The sequence below is a fragment of the Scyliorhinus torazame genome, chromosome 14 (genome assembly GCF_047496885.1).
Source record: "Scyliorhinus torazame isolate Kashiwa2021f chromosome 14, sScyTor2.1, whole genome shotgun sequence".
Classification (NCBI taxonomy): Eukaryota; Metazoa; Chordata; class Chondrichthyes; order Carcharhiniformes; family Scyliorhinidae; genus Scyliorhinus; species Scyliorhinus torazame.
Window position 1 is genome coordinate 63,041,268 of NC_092720.1, and position 26,412 is coordinate 63,067,679.

The window sequence follows — 26,412 nt, forward strand, 5'->3', positions numbered from 1 at the left end:
ACGATACGACCATTAGACATAGGAACAGAATTTAGCCATTTGGCCCATCGAGTCTGCTCTGCCATTCAATCATGGTTGATATGTTTCTCATCCGCATTCTCCTGTCTCTCCCCATAATCCCTGATCCCTTTATTAACCCCAGTCCAACGCCGGCATCTCCACATCTTTATTAATCAAGAACCTTTCTATCTCTGTCTTAAAGACATTCAGTGACTTGGCCTCCACAGCCTTCTGCGGTAATGAGTTCCACAGATTCACCACCCTCTGGCTGCAGAACTTCCACCTCATCTCAGTTTTAAAGGATCTTCCTTTCAGTCTGACGCTGTGCCCTTGGGTTCTAGTTTCTCCTACTAGTGCCGCAAAGAAATATAGACAAGCGGAGTGAATGGGCAACAAATTGGCAACTGGAGTATAATGTGGGGAATTGTGAGGTGATTCACTTGGGTAGTAAAATCAAAAATGCAGAATATTTTCTTTTTAAAAAGGTATGAACTTATAAATGTGGATGTTCAGAAGGACTGGGGTTAACCCAGACAAGGAAAGGCCTGCACGGCTGTATAGCACTGCTGCTTCACAGTGCCGAGGTCCTTGTTCAATCCCGGCTCTAGGTCACTGTCCGAGTGGAGTTTGCACATTCTCCCCGTGTTTGCGTGGGTTTCGCCCCCACAACACAAAGATGTGCAGGGTACGTGGATTGGCCACGCTAAATTGCCCCATCATTGGAAAAAATGAATTGGGTACTCTTTATAAAAAAATAAAAAATAAAAAAATTTTTTTTTAAACCCAGACAAGGAACAGCAAGTTCACATGCAGGTACAGTAAGCAATTAGGAAGGCAAATAGCAAATTAGTCTTTACGGCAAGGTGATTGGAATACAAGAATAAGGAAGTCTTGCTATAGTTGGAAGGACTTTAGTGAGACCACAGTTGGGGTACTATGTGCAGTTTTGGTCTCCATGTTTAAGGAAAGATATCCATGCATGTTGGGAAGCAATGTAGCGAAGGTTCATTAAATTGCTCCCTGAGACAAAAGAGTTGCCCTATGATGAGACGCCGAGTAAAATGGGCCTTTACTCACTGGAGTTTATCTCATTGAAACATACAGGATTCTGAACGGGTTTGAAGGTTTAGACACAGAGATTGTTTCTCTTCTCTGGGGAATCTAGAACATGAGGAGTACAGGCTCAGGATAAGGGGTTGAGGTTATAAAACAGGTTTAAGGAGACATTTCTTCAGAGAAAGGTTTCTGACTTTTTGGAATTGGAGTCCACTTGCCAACCAATCAACACTCTCTTCCCATAGAGTATAAATGATTGTTTTCCCTTTATATTGGTATTCTTGCGAAGTGCCCTGATTAGTGCAAGACAAAAGTATGTCTCTTCAGCAATACTTAAGTTCAGTATTACCAAAGGACCATTTGAATTCTCAATCCCAAAGGATTGTGGATGTTCCTTTGTTGACTATATTTAAGACTGGGATCAGCAGATCTTTGGGGTCTCTGGGAATCGAGGGATATGGTGAACAGACAGGAATGTTGAGTTGTTGCCAAGGATCAATCATGATCATTTCAAATGGCGGAACAGGATTGAAGGGCTTTTTGGTCTAATCCTGCTCCTATTTCCTATGTTTGTCGTTCTTAAATGAAGAGTTTAAAAGAGGTTTTCAAATAATGAATAACCTTCATTGTGAATAAGGAAAGAGTATTTCCTTTCTTTCAGGAATGAATGATGAGGGAAGCACAAAATAATACAGGGTAATGAAGAGATGGATTAGAAAGAAAACGTTCTGCATAATAACAGTGAATGCTTGGGATAACTTTTGTATCTTGCAAGGAAAAATGGGATAAAGTTTGAAGCACAAAATAATCGAATAATGAAGAGATATGGGTTAGTGTGATTAATTTTGGGCTGCACTGGCAAAGAACCAATGCAGACATGGTGACGAGTAGCAATTTCCTGAGTTGCATTGACACTGGAAAAATAACTTATAGTTATTAATTGAGCCTTTCTGGCAACAAGCAGGAGATAAGGGGTAATCAAATGGAGTTTTCTAGCATAATGAGTTTTTAAAAGGAAAAGAGTAATTCTTCCTTGATTGAAGAAAACTTGCCACTTAGCAGTTATTGGACCACGGAATGTTTATCATCAGAAATGGCTACAATATTGCTCAAAAGGAAATTGGATAAATATTTCAAATGGAAGAATGTGAAAGGAAATGGGCAAGCAGAAGTGTTATGGAATCAATATGGGTGGCTCCAATTAAAGAGTAAGTATGAGCTCAAACACATGGACTGCAGCGGTTCAAGAAGGCAACTCACCACCACCTTCTTGAGGGCAATTAGGGATGGGCAATAAATGCTGGCCTCGGCAGCAATGCTCACATCTCATGCATGAATTTTTTAAAAGACATGATGGCCCACGTGGTCTCCTGACTAATATGCTGGAATTGCTTTATTAATACTGTAGAGTAGGTAAATATATTATTGTATGTTTTATTTAAATGGAACTAGGGTGTTAAATTGATGTTGCTTTTGTATTACTTTCCTTTTCCAGGTTATCAATATCAAAGTAGAAAATGAAGGCTCTGGAGATGGTCTCCATCAGATGAACCATTACCACTTTGCAATGGACGGCAAATCCTTTTCTATTATAACTGAACATTTTCAGGATCTGCTTTCAAAAGTCAGTAATTGACATCTGATGTTTTCTGAATAACTTTGGCTACAGATATTCCTGCCAAAACGCAACTAAAATGTTCTTCTGTTCATCTCAGTTGGTACTAAATGGCACAGTATTTGCTCGCATGGCTCCTGATCAAAAAACACAGCTGGTAGAAGAATTTCAAAATGTAGAGTAAGTACTGAATGACTATTTTCAAATTAGAAAATATGAGATAGATGGGAGAAATACTATAACAACTCAATGTACATTTAATACAACCACATTAAATTTCCAAGCTAAACTTGTTGGCTAACTTAATTTTGTTATTCTATGAGCACAACTACAAAAATAATTATGGGCGTGGTGTAACGGAAACATTTCTAAGTGTCATTAGTGACAGGTTTTGCTTGTAGTTCCCCATCGGCTCTGTCGGCACATTCCCCACCGCTATCTAACCACACTTAGTCACTTTGTTTGGGCCCTGGGGTTTAGGCCACACTTAGTTTCATCACTGGGGAGCTGAACCTATTGGCCAGACTGGCTACTCGAGATCGGGCAGCCATTTTGAAAGGGTGCCCTGGTCTCTAAGTGAGCTTGTGGGTTCCCCCCCCCCCCCAATCCCATCCATGGGCAATGTCACCCACACACCACACACATATGAGCGGTATGCCCCCCCCCCCCCCCCCCCCCCAATTGAGGACACCTTACTGTGGGGTCGTTGAGTACTCTCCCTTTTCAGATCTTCCCAAACCCCTTTGGGCCCGCCCCCCCCTTCCACCTATGATGCCCCTTCATACCCAACCTACATCTCCCCACCCTTCACCCTCCTTTCATGGGCAAGCCCCCCCCACCACCCAGGCCCTGACCCTCTTGGCACCTGGGAAATCTGCCACTGGTACCCTGGGAGTGCTCCTGCTAGCCACGGTGCCTGCATTCCAGGGGTAGGGGAGGGGGGCACTCTGCACTATCCATGGTCACCTGGGGCATCTAATGGCCTGAGTGACCCCTCAGGTGCGGTTCCGCCTGGTCCCTGGGGAGGCCATTAAATGCTGGGAGGCCGGTAGATCCTGGGTGATTATGCTTAAGTAGGTTTAAAACCTACTTAAGTGCGCACGATTTGGTGACGCCCATTGTGGGCGTGAATCTGGTTGCACCGCCAGTGGCTGCCGGGAAGCCCGCGGGAGGCCTCACCCAGCATCTACCGCCCGGGTTGCCAGGTTGCATCCCGGTCGGGCGCGGCGTGGCCGATAGATCACACCCAAAAACAAAAGACTCCCATTTTTGTAACAATTTTAAGGACCATCAAACATTATTTTTTTCTTAATTTAGAGTATCCAATTCTTCTTTTTCCCAATTAAGAGGCAATTTAGTGTGGCCAATCCACCTACCGTGCACATCTTTGGGTTGTGGGTGTGAGACCCACGCAGACACGGGCAGAATGTGTAAACTCCACACGGACAGTGACACAGCGCCGTGAGGCAGCAGTGTTAACCACTGCGCCACCGTGCTGCCTTTTACCATCAAACATTCTAAATGCTTTATAACCAGTGAAGCATATTGAAGAGCAATGAGCTGTTGTAATGTAGGAAGCATGGTAGCCAATTCACTAACAGCAACCTCACAAACCACAATGTAATAATGACCACGTAATCTGTTCTGTGTTGTTGATTGAAGGATAAGTATTGATCAGTACACCAGGTGTAACTCTCCTGCTCTTCTTTAAAAATAATGCCATGGTATCTTTTATGTTGACCATAGCAGGCAGACGGGGCTTTGATTTCCGTACTGAACTGAATGTCACCCTTTATTTTTGTACTCTAGCTCTGGAGTAGGACTTGAACCCAGAACCATGTCATTCAGAGGTGAAAGTGCTTCCTTTTAGAATCCTCTGTTTCAGGAAACCTTTTAAATAATTTGGATGCAATCAAAAGCTTATTACCAAATTAGAAAAAGTTAGCAACAATTTAAAAGTTTGTAGTGTATTTGTCTAAGGATTATCAGTGCTACACTTGAGGTGTAAAGGTTTTGTAGTTTGCTCATTGAAGAGTAACATTTAATCTCTTGCTTGTTCTTCTGACAGTTATTACGTAGGAATGTGTGGAGATGGTGCCAATGACTGTGGCGTAAGTGTTTATTTATTTTTGGATTGCCAACATTCCTACCTGTTTTGACAATGTATAAAATACAAATGTGTGATTTACAGGCACTAAAACGAGCGCATGGTGGCATCTCATTGTCTGAATTGGAAGCTTCAGTTGCATCGCCATTCACATCAAAGACTCCAAATATTGCATGTGTACCAAACCTCATCAGGTAACTTATTTATTTAAACATTAGAGCTTCAGAATATCTAATCATAGTGAAATAATGACGCCAATTGTTTTGGTAGTGTGTGCCACATATCTTCTAATCTTGTTTTAAACATGTGAATTTTGTAATTATTTCTTAGAATTCTGTACTCACTGCTAAAACCAAATAGCCTACTTCTCTCTGTGTTATCTATAATTTTTTAATTTATTTCTTCATCCTGTATTTTATCTGTACTTTTTCATTTATCATGTCTCTTGATAAAGATAAGAAAGCCGTTTGGCTTTTATGTATCATGTGGAGGCAGTGGCGAAGTGGTATTGTCACTGACCTGCCCTCATAAATGAATTTTTAAAAAAAACATCTACACTGCTGTTTTATCGATAAGGTTTAACATTCTGTTTGCTTTGTTGATTGCTGTTACATGGATATGTTAAGCAACAAATCTACTAAAATATGTTGATCTCTCCTTCATTCTTAGCTATTTTGACACAATCCATGGAATACTTATGTTGCACATTTTTTCTTCCTATGTATGGACTGTTCTGTGCTCCTACTGAGTTCCATTAGTCATTTTGTCCACCCACACATTTTATCCAATTAATTTTGTTCATAAGTACTTTTTTAGAATTGGCTAACTTTTCGAGTTTGCAAATTGAACCACTTTACATTCAGTTCCTGAATCAAAGTTGTTAATGTAAATGGAAAACAGCAGCAATCCAACACTAATCTTTGGAAAACTTCATTCCATGCTGCATCCTGATACATAGGGTGCGATCCACCAGCCACGCTACGCTCTCGCTCAAGCACGGTGCGGCCTATGAATGCCAGCAGAGACCTCCCGCGGGTTTCCCGGCAGCCTTGACGCCTCGCGGGACGAGTGGATCACAGGAGGCGTCGGAGTCAGAAGCACGCCCAAGAGAGGTGTGACCAAATGGGGCTCGCCTAAGTCGGTTTTAAACCGGCTTCGGCGAACTTATCCAGGAATCCACAAGCCTCCTAGGATCTACCGGCCTCCCAAACAAGGCTGCAGCCAGGCGCTGTTCAGCACTGGTCCACACAAACATGGACCAGGCGGAATGGCATCCAGATGGTCTCCCAGGCTTTTGGAGACCCCTGCGTGGTCAGGATCAGTGCAGGGTGGTACCCTGGCCCTCCCCCTGGAACATGGGTACTTTGGCACTGTCCAGCTGGCACATTGTCACTGCCACCCTGGCTGGCACTGCTTAGCTGGCAGGACTGCTCAGGCACCAGGGTGGCAGTGCAAGGGTTCCTGAGTGGCAGGGTGGCACTTCCAAGGAGCAGGGGCAGAGGGGGGCTATGCCCATGAAAGGAGGGTGGAGGGGGGGTATGAAAGATGGGGTGTGTGCATGGTAGATAGGTAGGGGCCTCTGGGAGGTTAGGGGTGATGGGTGGGGGCCCTGGGAGGGAACGTGGTGGGGCCTGAAGAGGGGGGCCCTAGGGACTCCATAGCGGGGTGTCCTCACTTAGTGGGGTGTGGGGTAGTGTCCATGTGTGTTGTGGGTGACATTGCCCATGGGTGGGGAGTGTGGGGGGGGACACCATTTCAAAATAGTGGCCCAATCTCTGAGTTCAGCTCCCCAGTGCTGAAAAAAATTTGAAGTGTGGGCTAAACTGGTGAGGAAGTCCCAGGGCCCAACAAAGTGACATTTTGAAAGGGTGGCCCAATCTCTAAATGAGCTTGTTGGTCCCCCACACCCCCCACTAATGGGCAATGTCACCCCTACACACATGGGCACTCATTCCCCTCACCCAAGTGAGGACACCCTGTTATGGGGTCCCTGGTTAGGGGGGGGGGGCTCTTCTGGCCCCTTCAAGCCCCTTACAGCATCCCCTTCCTTCCAGGACCCGCTCCTGTCACCTCCCAACCTTCCTGAGGCCCCAAATTACCTGCCCTGCACACCACTACCCTTCAACCCCCCCCCCCCCCCCTCAACCTTCCTTTCATGGGCAAGGTCCACTTTGCTCCTGATCCTTGGCTGTGCCACCCTGGCACTTTGGCATCCTTGCACTGGCACCCAGTCAATGCTCATGCGAGCTTGGCAGTGTCATTCAAGGTCAAAATCCTGGAACTGCTTTACTACAAATTGTGAGCTAGCTACACCACATGGACTGCTGGCCTGAGTGGTTCAAGAAGGCGGTTTACCCACTTTCTCAAGGCCAATTGAGGATGGGCAACAAATCTTGGCCTAACCCTAGCAATGCCAAAACCCATGAAAATAATAAATATTAAAAAAGCAGGTTTGTCCCATTCTGACTCCTTTTAGGTTACTGTTTACTGTCTTCATTGTGATAATGAAGCAGATATTCTGTTATTGTGATTTTGATTAAGGGATAAATATTGGCCAACACACCAGGGATAGCTCTCCTACTCTTCTTCAAAGTAATGTATTCATATCTTTTATGTTCCCCTAAGGGGGCAACTGAGGCCTCAGTTTAGGCTCTCATCCAAGAAATTGTGTGTGCAATCTAACCGAAAAGCTTTTAGTGTAATTTGTGGCGGGTTTTACTGGGAGTTTCTCCCCAGCTCTGTTGACGAGTTCCCTATCGCTATCTAACCACATTTAGTCACTTTTTGGGGCCCTGGAGAGTTTCTCCCTGATCAAGCGGGTTTCTCCGGACCGCCACACCAGAATTCTGGTGCGGCACGCCGTCGGGTTGAGTATCGGCAGCTGGTCAATTGGGTTTCACATTGTGAGGCAGCCCCATGCCGTCAAAACGGTGAATCCCGACGGCGGAGAATTCGCCCCTGTGTATTCTATATATTGTGTATTTATGTATATCCTATGTTTTTTCATGCAGAGAACGATCTGTCTGGACTGTACGCAGAACAATACTTTTCACTGTGTTTCGGTACACATGAAAAAAAATCAAATCCAATTCAATCTACATTCTCACACACATCCATACACACTCACTCACACTTACACTCACTGCGGGGCACCCGAGACTTCAGCTCCTCTCGGGCCCACACCCGAGACCCCGGCTTCAACTCCTCTCGGGCCTGGGCTTCAACTCCTCTCGGGCCCCGGCATCAACTCCTCTTGATGCCGCCCCCCCCACACCCGAGGCCCCAGCTTCAACTCTTCTCGGGCCCTGACTTCAACTCCTCTCGGGCCCTGACTTCAACTCCTCTCGAGCCCCGGCTTCAACTCCTCTCGGGGCCATCCCTCACACTCGAGGCCCCAGCTTCAACTTTTCTCGGGGCCCTGGCTTCAGATCCTCTTGGGCCCTGGCTTCAACTCCGCTCGGGCCCTGACTTCAGCACCTCTCTGACCCTGGCTTCAACTCCTCTCGGACCCTGGCTTCAACTCCTCTTGGGCCCTGGCTTCAACTTCTCGGACCTTGGCTTCAACTTCTCTCGGGCCCTGGCTTCAACTTCTCTCGGGCCCTGGCTTCAACTTCTCTCGGGCCCTGGCTTCAACTGCTCTCGGGCCCTGGCTTCAACTCCTCTCGGGCCCAGGCCTCAGCGCCTCTCCAGCCCCAGCTTCAACTCCTCTCGGGCCCCCGGCTTCAACTCCCCTCGGGGCCCCCGGCTTCAACTCCTCTCGGGCCCCCGGCTTCAACTCCTCTCGGGCCCCCGGTTTCAACTCCACTCGGGCCCCGGCTTCAACTCCACTCAGGCCCCGGCTTCAACTCCACTCGGACCCCGGCTTCAACTCCACTCAGGCCCCGGCTTCAACTCCACTCGGGCCCCGGCTTCAACTCCACTCGGGGCCCCGGCTTCAACTCCTCTCAAGGCCCCGGCTTCAACTCCTCTCGGGCCCCCGGCTTCAACTCTTCTCGGGCCCCGGCTTCAACTCCACTCGGGACCCGGCTTCAACTCCACTCGGGGCCCCGGCTTCAACTCCTCTCAAGGCCCCGGCTTCAACTCCTCTCGGGCCCCCGGCTTCAACTCCTCTCGGGCCCCGGCTTCAACTCCACTCGGGACCCGGCTTCAACTCCACTCGGGCCCCGGCTTCAACTCCTCTCGGGCCCACCCCCACACCCGAGACCCCGGCTTCAACTCCTCTCGGGCCTGGGCTTCAACTCCTCTCGGGCCCCGGCATCAACTCCTCTTGATGCCGCCCCCCCCCACACCCGAGGCCCCAGCTTCAACTCTTCTCGGGCCCTGACTTCAACTCCTCTCGGGCCCTGACTTCAACTCCTCTCGAGCCCCGGCTTCAACTCCTCTCGGGGCCATCCCTCACACTCGAGGCCCCAGCTTCAACTTTTCTCGGGGCCCTGGCTTCAGATCCTCTTGGGCCCTGGCTTCAACTCCGCTCGGGCCCTGACTTCAGCACCTCTCTGACCCTGGCTTCAACTCCTCTCGGACCCTGGCTTCAACTCCTCTTGGGCCCTGGCTTCAACTTCTCGGGCCCCGGCTTCAACTCCTCTCGGGCATCGGCTTCAATTCCTCTCGGGCCCCGGTTTCAACTCCTCTCCGGCAACGGCTTCAACGATTCTCCAGCCCCGGCTTCAACTCCTCTCCGTCCCCGGAGTCAACACCTCTCGGGCCCCGGCTTCAACTCCTCTCGGGCCATGGCTTCAACTCCTCTCGGGCCCCGGCTTCAACTCCTCTCGGGCCCCCGGCTTCAACTCCTCTCGGGCCCCGGATTCAACACCTCTCGGGCCCCGGCTTCAACTCCTCTCGGGCCCCGGCTTCAACTCCACTCGGGCCCCGGCTTCAAGTCCTCTCGGGCCCCGGCTTCAAGTCCTCTCGGACCCCAGCTTCAACTCCTCTCGGGCCCTGGCTTCAACTCCTCTCGGGCATCGGCTTCAATTCCCCTCGGGCCCTGGTTTCAACTCCTCCCTGTCAACGGCTTCAACGATTCTCCAGCCCCGGCTTCAACTCCTCTCCGTCCCTAGATTCAACACCTCTCGGGTCCCGGATTCAACACCTCTCGGGCCCCGGTTTCAACTCCTCTCGGGCCCCGGCTTCAAGTCCTCTCGGGCCCCGGCTTCAAGTCCTCTCGGGCCCCGGCTTCAAGTCCTCTCGGGCCCCGGCTTCAAGTCCTCTCGGGCCCCGGCTTCAAGTCCTCTCGGGCCCCGGCTTCAAGTCCTCTCGGGCCCCGGCTTCAAGTCCTCTCGGGCCCCGGCTTCAAGTCCTCTCGGGCCCCGGCTTCAAGTCCTCTCGGGCCCCGGCTTCAACTCCTCTCGGGCCCCGGCTTCAACTCCTCTCGGGCCCCGGCTTCAACTCCTCTCGGGCCCCGGCTTCAACTCCTCTCGGGCCCCGGCTTCAACTCCTCTCGGGCCCCGGCTTCAACTGCTCTCTGGCCCTGGCTTCAACTCCTCTCAGGCCATGGCTTTGGCTTCTTGGCCCCGGCACCTTTCTGGGGCTCCTGTGGCCCTGGCTTCTCTCAGGGGCTCCAAAGCCCTGTCTTTTCTCGGGGTCTCTGTGGTCCCGGCCTCAACTCCTGGGCCCACGTGGCTTCATCCTCATAGCCCTGGTTGCTCTTGGTCCCCTGCAAAGTCGGCTCCTCTTGGGGGCCCCTGCGGCTTTGGCTCTTTTTGGAGCTGAACATTTAGAGGAAGACCTGGAGGGGCCCTGTGAAACCCAGCTTGGGAACCCCTGCTTAAAGCTGTGTGGCCAGGCGCAGACCCTTCAGTTTTTACATACTTTTCCAGCTTTTTAAAAATGTTTTATAAAGAGCGAAGAATATCAATGACTTTTGTAGTTTTAATAATCTGAGGGTAAGCAATTTTTTCGAAGTATTTTTGAGGTTCGGTCATTTGATTTTGGGTTCACAATTTACGACAAGCCCCTGCTTACATTTAAGCTCTCTCATCTCATCACATTGAGACTGGTCTTCTCACCTCACTCTGATCTATTTTATCTTTAATGAAAACAAATTTGGATCTGAGTCACACCACATAGCAAGGAACTTTTCTTTGTTTCATATAGTAATGCTTCTGCTAACAAATGCCAATATGATGCTGTCCTCCACCCCTGTATACTTTACAAAGCATTATTTGCTCATTGAAAAAATACGAAGGAAATTCTAACATGACATTCCAGTATAAAATTGATTTTACTTGTATTTGATTTAGTGATGAATGGCTGTATTCACTTGCAGTGAACCATAATTGAAACTAAACTAAAACAAATTAAGATGACTTATTTTGCTAACTGTATTTAGATGAAGATAAAGTTTTTTATTATGTCAAGCAGGGAAGGACGGGCTGCTTTGATGACATCATTCTGTGTATTCAAGTTCATGGCCTTGTACAGTATAATCCAGTATCTGAGTGTTACTTTACTATATTCTGTGAGTATTTGGTTTAGCTTAAGTTAAGTTTGAGCATTAAGTTAATTAATTAAAGACTGGGTGCTTTAATTTTCAATTTAATTTTATTTAATTTCCCCCTCCATCCCTTTATAGATGCTTAGTAATCTTGGAGATTTGCAGTTTCTTTTCATCGACTTGGCTATCATTCTGTTCATTGTCTTTACTAGTGAGTATGCTAAAACTGTTGAACAGATGTGTTTTCACAAAACATGCTTCCTATTGGTCTTTCTTCAAGTTGCTTGTTGTATGGGGAAATGGATCAGAACTTAGAAAATGTTTGAATTAGGATCCCTGTAATGCCTTTCGGCCTATCAAGTCTTCACTGATCAACGAGTATTTTGATGGATGTATGCTATTCACCAGCTTCATTATTAATGAGGGTAAACTCAAATATTGTGCTGTGATTTTGGTAAAATGGGTGAACAAATGGCTATCAACAGTTCTGAACTGAAAACCGTCAGTGTACATTATAATGTAACTGTCAGTGCAGTTCTTTAGGAAGACACATTTCAATTTAAATTAGATTTCCATCCACATTTAGTAGCTCAGTAGTGGTGGCACTCTGACGTCTGATTCAGAATGTTGCTAGTTTAAGTACCACTCTAGACGCTAGACCAAAAAGGTTAGGCTGAGACTTCAGTGCTGCACTGGGATCGCTGCTCTGTTGGAGCTGCCATCTTTCGACGGAGATGTTAAAAATTGAGATCCTCAACTGCCATGTTGGGTGAAAGTGATGGATCCCATGGCATTATTTGAAGAAGAGTAGGAAAGGTATTCTAATAGAAGTATACAAGGTAGCAAATTGTATGGGAAAGGTGAATGTGAAGACTTAATTTAAATTTCAAGAGAAGCGTAAGACACCATAGATTCAAATTAGTTAAAGGCAAATTTAAAACTAAAATCAGAAGGAAATTCTACACAGAGTAAACAGTGCGCTGAATGGACTTTTGCATGGAATAGTAGAGGTGAAGCACATCTCTAAGAAATGTTTAAGAAGTATTTGGGTGTGTTACGATCTCTGTAGAGAGACCAATAACTTTTAATTTGAACTTCCAGTTAATAGCTGAAAGGATGACATGTCAAGATTCCACATTTTAAAACTTTTTTCTGAATCAATTGACTAAAATTCTCTTTTTTAGGCAATTTATGCTTAAACTAGAGAAATAAATGGTTCCGCACATCACATTTTTCACATTTGTAGTTCCTAAAACAGTCACATTACAGATTTCTTCTTTTGGCTCTAAGGCAAATCTTCCAGCCTCTTTTAACTCCTCAGAAACCAGGTACTCAATCTGAGTGAGAGCTCCACTTACCTTCTGTGTGGTGAACAATAGAGGCATCACTTTATTTGCTCCGGGTGCAAGCCAGCTGTTTCCACCTCTTGGTCTACTTCTTTGGTTTGCAGATCACACAAGACAAAACTGCAACTGCTATCTGCGATGATTTTGGGATTTATGGTGAAGCCCTTATCCTGATTTCAAAATGGCCTCATCTACCCTCTTCTTCATATCGCCAATGGAAAATATATTAGCTATGTACCTAATGGAAATGCTAATCAGTTAGCTTTGATCTCGACCTTCTTTCATCGTAGAAGTTAAAGGATAGTTTATAATACAACTATTTACAACTCAATACTAAAACACCTTTCAGAGACCTTAAGAAATTCAGGGTCCACTTATTGTAGACTTTGAAATTGTTGTCATAGGTCGGAATCTTCAGATAATTTGTCAGAGTGCTGGTTTCAGCAAGAAAACTGGCGTGTAGCCCTCCAGCTGCACAGTTTTCTCTCCAGTTCCCTGGCACTCTGTGCACATAGAATGTAGGGATATGGTTTCCACAGTTACTGTGGTGGGTGGGGCCTGATAGAGCCAGCTACGCCGCCTCCACAGAGATTGGGGGGCTCTCTTTAAAGGGTGCCCTGATCTGAATTTGAAACAGGCTCCACTTTCAGTGACAGCTGTAGAGGAAAATTAATTATTTTTCCTGTTTTATTTAGTGAGTTTGAATGCTGCGTGGAAAGAGCTTGATCCACAGAAACCGCCAACTGGCCTAATCTCTGCTTCACTGATATGTTCGGTGCTGTCCCAGATTTTTATCAGTGCTGTGTTCCAGACAACAGGATTTCTTATGGTGAAGCAGCAAACCTGGTATGAAGTATGGACACCAAATTCAGAGTAAGTTCTAAAACCATTACATTCTGGACGGATAAAAACCATTACATTCTGGGCGAGTGAAGGTTTCAAATTGTGGAAATGTCACTTGACTGTTAATCGAGAGGTCCAGCTCTGTGGTTATGGGTCTGAAGTAATGGTGACAGTGACAGCCATCATTGATTGTTGTAAAAACCCATTTGGTTCACAAATGTCCTTTCGGAGTGGAAATTGACCATCCTTTCCTGATCTGGTCTGTATGTGATTCTAGACCCACAGCTATATGGTTGACACTTAACAGCTTTCTGAAATGGCCTAGCAAGCCACTTAGCTTGAGGGCAATTAGGATGGGTACAAATGCTGCCCTAGACAGCGAAGCCCACATCCCACAAAATAATAACATTTCTCTAAGTGATGTATTTATGTAGTAAGGATCCGAAACTACACTGTAGTCACAAAGGCATCAAGTCTCCTGTGGTGTTTTGCCTAAATGACCATTTTATATGTGAGTTTTCACCATAATTACCAGCAGACCATTTTACTGTGGGCACACTATAGACAAACTCCATTCTGTCCTTGTTTATTGTTTATGCGCACACCCATCTGATATCATTGTATAATGATCAAGAGTGCGATCATTCGCAGAATTTTCTCATCTAATCTAGGAACACCGAGAACAACTGTCACCATAGTTTCACCTTTCACCTGAGGAAGGAGCAGTGCTCCGAAAGCTAGTGTTTGAAACAAACCTGTTGGACTTTAACCTGGTGGTGTAAGACTTCTTACCATAGTTTCTGCATTGGTTTACTCAACACTGTTTGGAAATCAACCTTCTCCTTTCTGGTCTGTATGGGGGCACGTAGTTACTAAATTCATTCGCTAAGGAATCAGAAAAAAATCAATCGATCCCGGCCTCGGGTCATGTCTGTGTGGAGTTTGCACATTCTCCCCGTGTCTGCTTGGGTCACAACCCCACAACCCAAAGATGTGCGGGGTAGGTGGATTGGCCATGCTAAATTGCCCCTTAATTGGAAAAAAAATTGGGTATTCTAGATTTATAAAATAAAACAAAAAAACATGAAAGTCAGAATATTATGTATAGTTGGTTCACATTATGCAGTATTTACCACCTTTTTGAGCTGCTTGGTATAGAAGTTAATATTTTTACAATTTTATTACAGTGCCTGCAGTTCATCAAAACTGAATCTAACACTGGAGAACAATAATACATATCCTTACGATGAGAAGAATATTAGGAACTATGAAAATATTACTGTGTTTTTCATTTCGTGCTTTCAATACCTCATTGTGGCCATTGTGTTTTGTAAAGGAAAACCATTTCGACAACCTGGTTATAAAAACTGTAAGTTTTTAAAAAAATATATTTATTCAGATTTTTTGACAACACAATTTTTTCCCCTTACAAACAATAACCCCCCCCCCCCCCCGTAACAAAATCGCACTGAGCAAGATATATACATGGCAAAATGGTATATTTACATAGCTTTATACACTGGCTCTTGCCCGCACGTGCCAGTTTCCCCCAACCTCTATGTTATCTCCCGCTCATCCATCCCCTCAAACAATATCTCGTTTCCCCCCCTCCCCCCAGGGTTACTGTTGCTGCTGACCGGCCTTCCTCTTACGCTCCCCGAGGTAGTCTAGGAACGGTTGCCACCGCCTGTAAACCCCTGCGCAGACCCTCTCAAGGCAAACTTAATCCTCTCCAACTTAATGAACCCGGCCATGTCGTTTATCCAGGCCTCCAGGCTAGGGGGCTTCGCCTCCTTCCATAATAACAAGATCCTTCGCCGGGCTACTAGGGACGCAATGGCCAGAATTCCGGCCTCTTTCGCCTCCTGCACTCCCGGCTCATCCACTACTCCGAATATTGCTAGCCCCCAGCTTGGCTTGACCCGGACTTTCACCACCTGAGATATTGCTCCCGCCACTCCTCTCCAGAACCCCTCCAGTGCCGGGCATGACCAAAACATGTGGACATGGTTCGCCGGACTCCCTGAACACCTTCCACATCTGTCCTCTACCCCAAAGAACCTACTCAACCTCGCCCCCATCAAGTGAGCCCTGTGAACCACCTTAAATTGTATCAGGCTGAGCCTGGCACACGAGGAGGAGGAATTAACCCTACCTAGGGCATCAGCCCACAAACCTTCCTCGATCTCCTCCCCCAGTTCCTCCTCCCATTTACCCTTCAACTCTTCTGCTCGGGCTTCCCCCTCTTCTTTCATCTCTTGGTGTATTGCCGAAACCTTGCCCTCCCCGACCCATACACCCGAGATCACCCTGTCTTGAATTTCTTGTGCCGGGAGCAACAGGAATTCCCTGACCTGTCGCCTCACAAAAGCCCTCACCTGCATATATCTAAATGCATTTCCCGGGGGTAACTCAAACTTTTCCTCCAGTGCCCCTAGGCTCGCAAATGTCCCGTCAATGAACAGGTCCCCCATTCTTCTAATCCCCGCCCGATGCCAGCCCTGGAACCCCCATCCATCTTCCCCGGGTCAAACCGGTGGTTACCCCTGATCGGGGACCACACCGATGCTCCCACTGCACCCCTGTGCCGTCTCCACTGGCCCCAGATCTTTAACGTTGCCGCCACCACCGGGCTCGTGGTATACTTTGATGGCGAGAACGGCAGCGGTGCCGTCACCAACGCCCCCAAGCTCGTTCCTTTACAGGACGCCATCTCCATCCTCTTCCATGCCGCCCCCTCTCCCTCCATAACCCACTTGCGGATCATCGCCACATCTGCTGCCCAGTAGTAGCTCCCTAGGTTTGGCAGCGCCAACCCTCCTCAGTCCCTACTGCATTCCAGGAACCCTCTCCTTACCCTTGGGGTCTTATTCGCCCACACAAACCCCATAATACTCCTACTTACTCTCTTAAAAAAGCCCTTGGTGATCACGATGGGAAGGCACTGAAACACAAACAAAAACCTCGGAAGGACCACCATTTTGACCGACTGCACTCTACCCGCCAACGAAAGCGGCAACATGTCCCATCTTTTGAAGTCCGCCTCCATTTGGTCCACCAACCTCGTCAGATTCAATTTGTGTAGGGCCCCCCAACTCCTAGCTATCTGGATCCCCAGATACCGAAAACTCCCCGTCGCCCTCCTCAGCGGTAGGTCCCCTATCCCTCTTTCTTGGTCCCCTGCCTGTAATACAAAAAGCTCACTCTTCCCTACATTGAGCTTATAGCCCGAGAACTCCCCAAACTCCCTCAGAGTCTGCATGACCTCCACCATCCCCTCCATTGGGTCCGCCACGTACAACAGCAGATCATCCGCGTATAGCGACACCCGATGCTCTTCTCCCCCACGGACCACCCCCCTCCATTTATTAGACTCCCTCAGTGCTATGGCCAAGGGTTCAATCGCCAATGCAAACAACAGGGGGGACAGGGGGCACCCCTGCCTCGTTCCTCGGTACAGCAGAAAGTACTCCGACCTCCGCCGGTTCGTCACCACACTCGCCACCGGGGCACTGTAAAGGAGCCTAACCCAGCTAATAAACCCTCCCCCGAACCCAAACCTACGCAACACCTCCCAGAGGTACTCCCACTCTACTCGGTCAAACCCTTTTCCGCGTTCATAGCTGCCACATTCTCCGCCTCTGCCTCCTCCGACGTCAGCATTATCACGTTTAAGAGCCGCCGCACGTTAGTGTTTAATTGCCTGCCCTTTACGAATCCCGTCTGGTCCTCATGTATCACCCCCGGTACACAGTCCTCAGTCCTCGTGGCCAGCACTTTTGCCAATAACTTAGCGTCCACATTGAGGAGCGAAATCGGCCTGTACGATCCACATTGCAGTGGGTCCTTGGCTCGCTTCAGAATCAAGGGAATTGTCGCCTCCAACATTGTCGGGGGCAGGGTCCCCTCCTCTCTTGCCTCGTTAAAGGTCCTCACTAGTAGCGGGGCCAATAGGTCCACATACTTTCTATAGAACTCCACCGGGAACCCGTCCGGCCCCGGGGCCTTCCCCGCCTGCATACTCCCCAAACCCTTGCTCAGCTCCTCCAACCCAATTGGTGCCCCCAAACCAGCCGCCTCTTGCTCCTCCACCATCGGGAACCGCAGTTGGTCTAGGAATCGTCTCATCCCCTCTTCCCCCCCACGGGGGCTGGGATCTGTACAGCTCTTCATAGAAGGCCTTGAATACCTTGTTTATTTTCGTTGCACTCCGAACCGTGGCTCCCCCTCCATCTTTGATTCCCCCTATTTCCCTCGCTGTCGTCCTCTTACGGAGCTGGTGTGCCAGCATCCGACTGGCCTTTTCCCCGTACTCGTAGGTCGCCCCCTGCGCCTTCCTCCACTGTGCCTCCGCCTTCCCCGTGGTCAACAGGTCAAACTCCGTCTAGAGCCGTCACCATTCCCCAAGTAATCTCTCCTCTGGGGCCTCTGCGTATCTCCTGTCCACTCGCAAAATCTCCCCCACTAACCTCTCCCTTTCCATGCCCTCTGTCTTCTCCCTATGAGCCCTGATGGAGATTAGCTCTCCCCTGATCACCGCCTTCAACGCCACCCCCACTCACACCTCCCCGTTGTCGTTGGCCTCCAAGTACCTTTCGATACACCCCCTCACCTTCCCACACACCACCTCATCTGCCAACAGTCCCACGTCCAGCCGCCACAGTGGGCGTTGGTCCCTCTCCTCTCCCAGCCCCATTTCCACCCAGTGCGGGGCATGGTCCGAAACGGCTATGGCCGAATACTCCGTCCCCTCCACCCTCGGGATGAGCGCCCTGCCCAGAACAAAGAAATCTATCCGGGAGTAGGCCTTGTGCACGTGGGAAAAGAAAGAAAATTCCCTGGCCTGCGGTCTTACAAACCTCCATGGATCCACTCCCCCCATCTGATCCATAAACCCCCTGAGCACCTTGGCCGCCGCCGGCCTCTTTCCCGTCCTTGATCTGGAGCGGTCCAGTGCTGGATCCAGCACTGTATTGAAGTCCCCTCCCATTATCAGTCCTCCTACCTCCAGGTCTGGAATGCACCCCAACATGCGCTTCATGAATCCAGCATCATCCCAGTTCGGGGCGTATACATTTACCAACATCACCCACGTCCCTTGCAACCTACCACTCACCATCACATATCTCTCTCCATTATCCACTACGATAGTCTTGGCCTCAAATGACACATGCTTTCCCACCAGAATTGCCACCCCTCTATTTTTCGCGTCCAGTCCCGAGTGAAATACCTGTCCGACCCATCCCCTTCTTAACCTTAACCAGGTGTGTCTCTTGGAGCATAGCCACGTCTGCCTTCAGTCCCTTCAAGCGCGCGAACACTCGAGCCCTCTTCACCGGCCCATTCAGGCCCCTCACGTTCCACGTTATCAGCCGGATTGGAGGGGCTCTCTCTCTCTCTCTCTCTCTCTCTCTCTCTCTCTCTCTCTTCCCCCCCCCCCCCCCCCCCCCCCCCCCCCCCTTGCCGGCTAGCCATCTCCTTTTCTGGGCCAGACCCGGGTCCGCGTCTCCCTCACCCTCCGGTCCCCCAGCCGGGGGACCTCCGTCCCGACCAACACTTCTGTGTCCCGTTCCCTTTCGCCCCCCCCCCCCCCACTAGAATCTTGCCTAGCTTTTTTGCTCCCCCCATATCACTCCCGTAAGTCAGCTGACACCTGCTGACCCCGGCTTCCCCCGCCATCCCTTTGACCCCCCCCCCCAATGTGGGAGTCTCCCCATCAATATACGTTCCTTCGTTCCCCTTCCCGCCTTTCTTCCCACGCGCGGGAAAAGAACCCCGCGCTTTCCAAAGCCTGCCCCGCCCCCTCTGGCGCAGCTCCTGTCGCGGCCTTGTCTCCTGCGTGTGATTGACCCCCTATATACAACAACCATCGTAACTTTAACCCTCAAACACCCCCCACCCTCACAAACCTTCAATTAGAGTCCAACTTTTCAGTTAGTATAAAGGTCCACGCCTCTTCGGGCGTTTGGAAGCAGTGGTGTTGGCCATTATATGTAACCCACAGTCGCGCTGGCTGCAACATTCAAAATTTCACTCCTTTCCGATGCAGCACCGCTTTGGCCCGATTGAAACCCGCCCTCCACTTAGCGACCTCTGTGCTCCAGTCCAGGTATATTCTGATCTCTGCGTTGTCCCACTTGCTGCTCCGCTCCTTCTTGGCCCATTTCAGGACCCTCTCTCTGTCCGTAAACCGGTGAAATCTCACCACCATCGCCCTTGGCGGCTCATTTGCCTTGGGCTTCCTCGCCAGCACTCGGTGCGCCCCTTCCAGCTCCAGCAATCCCGGGGGGGCCTCAGCCCCCCGATCATTGTGCCCGCATATGCCGCGGCGTCAGCCCCCTCCACTCCTTCTGGGAGACCCAGGATCCTCAGATTATTCCTCCTCGACCTGTTCTCCAGGTCTTCAAGTCTTCCCACCTACGTCTTGTGTAGCGTCTCGTGCCGCTCCACTTTCACCGCCAGGCCCAAGAGCTCGTCCTCATTCTCACTCACTTTGTCCTGGATCTTCACCTCGTGGGCTTTCTGGGTTGCCCCCAGTCCTTCAATTATTGCCAACATAGGCGCCACCATCTCCTTACGCAGCTCCTCGAAGCAGCGCTTGATGAATTCCTGCATCTCCTCTTTGTCCCCGGCCACCACCATTTTGCTTGTTTTCCCTCTCTTCTCCCGCTGCTCCAATGCCACTTTTTTGGCCATTTCGCTGCGGGTCCGGTCCATACAAGTTAGTAGGGGACCTCTCCTCTCTTCCCCACGGGTTGGCTGTGAAAAAAGTTCCGTTGGGGCTCTTCTATCGAGCCCGAAAGCCCGTTTTCGTGGGAGCTGCCGAATCGTGCGGCTTAGCTCCGCATAGCCGCAACCGGAAGTCATCATAAAAACTGTAAGTTAATTGCATTATTCATACAGCTCCGAAATGGTTTAGGTTGCACCTAGTGAGGTTCACAACTGAATTCCTGTACATAATGTTAATGAAGGGAGTGTTTATGTTGAGCCGAAGAATCAGAAATGTAATCGGAGAAACCAGAAGATTGTTATATTTTCTTGGTTGGATTTCCACCTTCTGTGGAAATTTGCAATTGTCTGTAATATTTATATGTGTTTGAATATGTAGTTATAAGTAGGATTACTTACCTAGCAGTTTAAAACTGTTATTGTCTAGACTAATTGCAGGTTTTTGTGATTATATTTTCATTACAATGTCAACAAAATCTATTTCAAGATTATGATATTGGAAGGGGAAGATATTGTCACAATGATAATGTCACTCGACTAGTAGCCCAGAGGCCCATGCTGTTAATGATATTAATTGGGCAGCAGTCTGCTAGTGGTGCATTGCCCTCAACTCTTTCTGCTGCACCTTTTCCTTCTTGAAATCATCGCATGAGGCTCTGTGCCTTTATCCTCCTGCAAGCCCAAAGCTTGCTGTTGTGCAATATTGAGGGCGATTCTCCGATATTGAGGCCAAGTGTTCGCGCCGTCGTGAATGCCGTTGCGTTTCACGACGGCGCAAACAGGGCCCGGACACGCGGGCCAGCACGGCGCTGGAGTGGTTCACGCCGCTCCAACATCCTTGCGCGGCGGCAAATGGACGCTGCGCCAACATGCGCAGTTTGGGCAGCCCAATCCTGCGCATGCGCAGTTGGGGCAGCCCCAATCCTGCGCATGCGCAGTTGGGCCGCGCCATCCTGCGCATGCGTGGGGAACGTCTTACGCACGCCGGCCCCTCACCAACATGGAGCTGGCGTTCTGGGGCCGCGCGCGGAAGGAGGAAGGCCCGGGGGTGGAGGGGGAGAGGCAGGCCCGCCGATTGGTGGGTCCCCATCGGAGGCCAGACCCCATCGGAGGCCACCCCCGTGAAGGAGCCCCCCCCCCCAAAAGGCCGCCACCCCAGCGTTCCCGCAGAGTTCCCGCCAGCAGCGACCAGGGGTGGACGGCGCCGGCGGGAACCTGTCGTGTCGTAGTGGCCACTCGGCCCATGCGGGCAGGAGAATCACCGCTCGCTGGATCTCCGAGCGGCCCGGTGCGAATCACGCACCGCTGGTTTCCGGGGGCTGGGAGAATTGCGTGCGGGGGTCGGGGCGGCATGGCGCGATTCGTGCGACGCCTCGGCGATTCTCCCACCCGTCGTGGGGGGGAGAATAGCGCCCATTGTGTATACAACAATTTTACACCCTGAAGGATGTCTCCAGAACTGTCTAGGCACCTACAGTGAATCTTCAGTGTGTTGATGGCTTGTTCAATGACACATCTAGTGGTCATATAGCATTCATTGAAGAATTATTCGAGTCTCTGAGAGATGTTGTCCGCATATTGTGGGTATGCCCTATATTTGAGCAGCCAGCTGATCACTCTGCTTCAGGGTGTGAGAAGATCAGAGAAGGTGGACGTGTGCTGATAAAACGTCATGGTAGCTGCCTGAGAATCTTACACATACCAACATAAATGTCATCTTGTGGTTGCACACCAGCTACACATTAATGGAATGAAGTGGAAACCGTTGAGATTAGTGCAGACTCCTGAGTGATTGGTGCCTTAAATGTCACATGCCTTACAGTTGATGATGCTCTTCCCCTGAGGAAAGCCAGTTAGAGCCAGAAACCCACACACCCACTCATTCTGACTGGCTTGATAGCTGGCAAAATTGACAGAATTGGTGACCCTGGAAAAGAAGCCATCCCCCACTCGTCTTCTGTGTTTGTTTACCATCAATTATGAGGTCCTGCAAACGTTTCCAGCAGATCCCTGGAAAAATTCAGAGGCAATGAAGTTGAGGGTTGTGGTGACTGATACCACTGGTAAAGCGTGGCCACCAGATCCACTTGGACGCAAATTTTGTTCCAACAGGCAGCAGCCATCTGCCACCCACACATGGCTGCTTAAGCCTGTGGTGTATCAATATGTCAGCATATCTTCTGTTACACCCAGTGTTATAGCTGTGGCCTCCTGAGAGCTGCACCACTCTGCTGCTCCCCTCTCTCCCAGAGAACTGCAGGTGTGAGTAGCAGGCTGTTCTTGCTGCTTTCCCGATGCTGCTGCTGAGACTGCCTGTAAAATATCCAATCTTGAATAAGACAGAAGTTTCACATTGGAAGATAAAACCCATTTTCTTAATCCCCTGCCACAAACCCTGTTCTCTAGCCTCTGGTTGCAGCCACCTGCCTGACCACAGAAGTGGCTGAATCAAACTGCTCATAGTATTGCTCTCCTATCTTTGAGCTGAGCTTCGACTCCATATCTTGTTCTTAACAAAGGTTGCTTACTTTTACTTGCAAAACGTTGTCCATCTCTCTCCCCCACTGATCCACCTCAGCCCATCTGTAGCAGGAACAGTTAGAAATTCTGTTCTTACCTTCAGACTATTCCAATGCTCTCCTTGTTGACTTCCCACCATCTATTAATTTGAGCTTGTTCAAAACTGCTACCGAATTCCAACTGGGTTGGATTGGATTGGATTTGTTTATTGTCATGTGTACCAAGGTACAGTGAAAAGTATTTTTCTGCGTGCAGCTCAAGCAGATCATTTGTACATGAAAAGAAAATACGTAATAGGACAACACAAGGTACACAATGTAATTACATAGACATCGGCATCGGGTGAATCATACAGGAGTGTAGTATTAATCAGATCAGTCCATAAGAGGGTCGTTTATGAGTCTGGTAACAGCGGGGAAGACGCTGTTTTTGAATCTGTTCGTGCGTGTTCTCAGACTTGTGTCTCCTGCCCGATGGAAAAAGTTGCAAGAATGAGTAAGCCGGGTGGGAGGAGTCTTTGATTATGCTGCCCGCTTTCTCAAGGCAGTGGGAGGTATAGATAGAGTCAATGGATGGGAGGCAGTTTTGTGTGATGGACTGGGCAATGTTCACTACTCTCTGAAGTTTCTTAACAGTCTTGGGCCGAGCAGTTGCCAAACCAGGCTGTGATGCAACCAGATAGGATGCTTTCAATGGTGCACTTGTAAAAGTTGGTAAGGGTCAATGTGGACATGCCGAATTTCCTTGGTTTCCTGATGAAGTATTGGCGTTGTTGTGCTTTCTTGTTCGTACCGTCGACTTGGGTGGACCAAGACAGGTGTTTGGGTGCACACCCAGAAATTTGAAGCTGTCAACCATCTCAAATTCAGCCCCGTTGATGCAGACCGGGGTGTGTACAGTACTTTTCTTGCTGAAGTCAGTGACCAGCTCTTTAGTTTTGCTGGCATTGAGGGAGAGATTTTTGTTGTTACACCACTCCACTAGGTTCTCTATCTCCCTCCTGTATTCTGAGCCATCGTTGTTCGAGATCCAACCCACTACGGTTGTGTCGTCAGCAAACCTGTAGATGGAGTTGGAGCCAAATTTTGCCACGCACTCATGTTATGTATAGGGAATGTAGTAGGGAGCTAAGTGTGCAGTCTTGCGGGACCTCGGTATTGTGGACTATCGTGGAGGAGGTGTTGTTGTTTATTCTTACTGATTGTAGTCTATGGGTCAGAAAGTCGAGGATCCAGTTGCAGAGTGAGGAGCCAAGTCCTAGGTTTTGGAGCTTTGATATGAGCTTGGCTGGGATTATGGTGTTGATGGCAGAACTGTAGTCAATAGATAGGAGTCTGATGTAGGAGTCCTTGTTGTCGAGATGCTCCAGGGATGAATGTAGGGCCAGGGAGATGTCATCTGCTGTGGACCGGTTGCGACGGTATGCAAATTGAAGTGGATCCAGGCATTCTGGGAGTATGGAATTGATGTGCCTCATGGCCAACCTCTCGAAGGACTTCATTACAGTCGATGTCAGGGCCACCGGACGGTAGTCATTGAGCACGTTGCCTGGTTCTTCTTTGGCCGGTATGATGGTGGTCTTCTTGAGCAGGTAGCGACCTCGGAACGGAGTATGGAAAGGTTGAAGATGTCCGCGAACACATCTGTCAGCTGGTACGCGCAGGATCTGAGTGCACGACCAGGGTCCCTGTCTTGACACCTCGCCTTCCGAGGCTTCACTTTCAGGAAGGCCGATCTGACTTCGGAAGCTGTGACCGTGGGTATGGGTGTGTCCAGGACTGCTGGGACAGTCAACAGCGGTTTGATGGTTTCCTGTTTGAACCGAGCAAAGAATGCATTGAGTTCGTCGGGGAGGGGTGTGCGGCCTTCGGAGATACTTTTCGACTTCGCTTTGTAGCCCGTTATGTTGTTTAGGCCTTGCCACAACCAACGAAAATCTGTAACGCTGGTCTGTGATTCTAGCTTGGTCTGATATTTTCTCGGCATCCTGGATGGCTTTGTGGGGGCCGCACCTGGATTTCTTGTATAGGTCAGGGTCGTCTGACTTGAACGCCTCAGACCTGGTCTTCAGTAGGGAGTCAGTCTCCCGATTAAGCCATGGTTTCTGGTTGGGGAACCATCTTTGCACTCATTGATCTACATCGACTCCTGGTTAATCAATGACTCGATTTTAAACTTTTCATCTATGTGTTCAAATTAATCCATGTCCTTGAAATCTCCTAACTCTGTACCAAGTTTCAGCCCTACATCCCTCACAAGAAGTTTTCATTTCTCTAACTTTGATTTCCTGTTCAATCACTTATTTGTTTCACCCCATTTTTGGATGCCATGCCTTCAGCCATTTAGACCCCCAAGTTCTGCAATTCCCTCCTCGAACCTCTTCACTTTTCTATCTCTTTCTCCTTTAAGACCAAGTTTTTAGTCATCTGTCCGAATGTCTCATTTGGCTTACTGTATACTCCTGTGATGTGTCTTGTGATCTTTCACTATGTTAAACACTATATAAATGCAAGTTGTCTGAAATACATGCATTTTGTTTTATTTCAACAGATCCTTTTGTGGTTACGGTGATACTTCTTCACACCTTTATATTTTTTATAATGATGTTTCCAGCTGAGGTGATTGATCAGGCTCTTCAGGTAAGGCCAACAAACTAAATTTAAATTTTGAATTGCTATGTCGTTAGAGAGTACTGTATTATTTGAACTAACTTGAAACTATCATTTAAGGCCATCAGAGTTTTCCCTTTTTTCTTCAATGAGATTATTATATTTTGCCAACCTCCATATAAAAATATATTACCAATATTTTATCATTGAAAGTGAGGACTCTTAATGTGAACAGAAGGTTTTCAGCTTGGTCCTAAACAGGTTCCTCTCTCCAAGGATTCTGCACGAAGATAAGCAAGTAAAACCTGGTTGTTAACTTTATACATAAGTGGATTTGAAATATATGGGTTGCATAATTGGAAAGTAGAGGCAGGTTTCAGGAAGCCATTGGAAAGTGCCATTAGATTTGCACTGTTAGATCAGACAAGTAACATCCTGACAAGAAAATTTTCTTAGTCATTATGGCTATAGCCAAACCAGGAAGCAAACCGTGCTGGACCCACTTCTGGGGGATGAAGTGAGGCAAGCGGAGAATGTTTCAGTGAAAAGGCAGTTGGGAAACATTATCATAATAGCATGAGATTATAATAATTATGGAAATAGACGTGGACTATTCAAATGTAAAAATACTTAACTAGGCAGAGGGATAATTTCACTAATTTAACAAGAATCTTGTCCAGGTGGATTGGGTACTGAGGGAGATATGGGTAGGAATTGTAGAAGTTCTGACCACAATTTTCCAATCCTCTTCAATACTTCGGTTTGCTGCCAGAGAACTGAAGAATTGCAAATGTTATACTGTAGTTTGAAAAGGAGAGGGATGGATTGAACAACTACAAATTAATTAGTCAAGATTTGGGGGAGGAAAAATTTAAAGATAGCAATTCAGGTCAAAATTAATTGGTAGTTGGAAAAGTGGGTTAATATGTAAAATTCAGCACAGATTGAAAAACTTGATTTGACTTCTTTGAATTAACAGAAGAGGTTAATGAGGGTAATTAATTGATATTTTGTATATGGACTTTCAGAAGGCATTTAATACAGTACCTAATAATAGACTGGTCAGTAAAATTATAGCCCAAAGGATCAAAAGAACAGTGGCAGCGTAGGTACAATACTATAATAAAAGCCAAATTATTGTAGATGCTAGAAAT

At 48.3% G+C, this 26,412-nt stretch overlaps 1 protein-coding gene across 1 annotated transcript in view; it reads left to right on the top strand.

Moving 5' to 3' along the window:
• atp13a3 (ATPase 13A3) overlaps positions 1–26,412 on the top strand; it is a 199,503-nt gene that overhangs the window by 151,441 nt on the left and 21,650 nt on the right. The window contains 9 exon segments of the mRNA XM_072474301.1: positions 2,552–2,680; positions 2,772–2,851; positions 4,740–4,782; positions 4,863–4,972; positions 11,139–11,235; positions 11,350–11,422; positions 13,253–13,430; positions 14,588–14,769; positions 25,200–25,288. Coding sequence (XP_072330402.1) covers positions 2,552–2,680; positions 2,772–2,851; positions 4,740–4,782; positions 4,863–4,972; positions 11,139–11,235; positions 11,350–11,422; positions 13,253–13,430; positions 14,588–14,769; positions 25,200–25,288 — 981 coding nt within the window.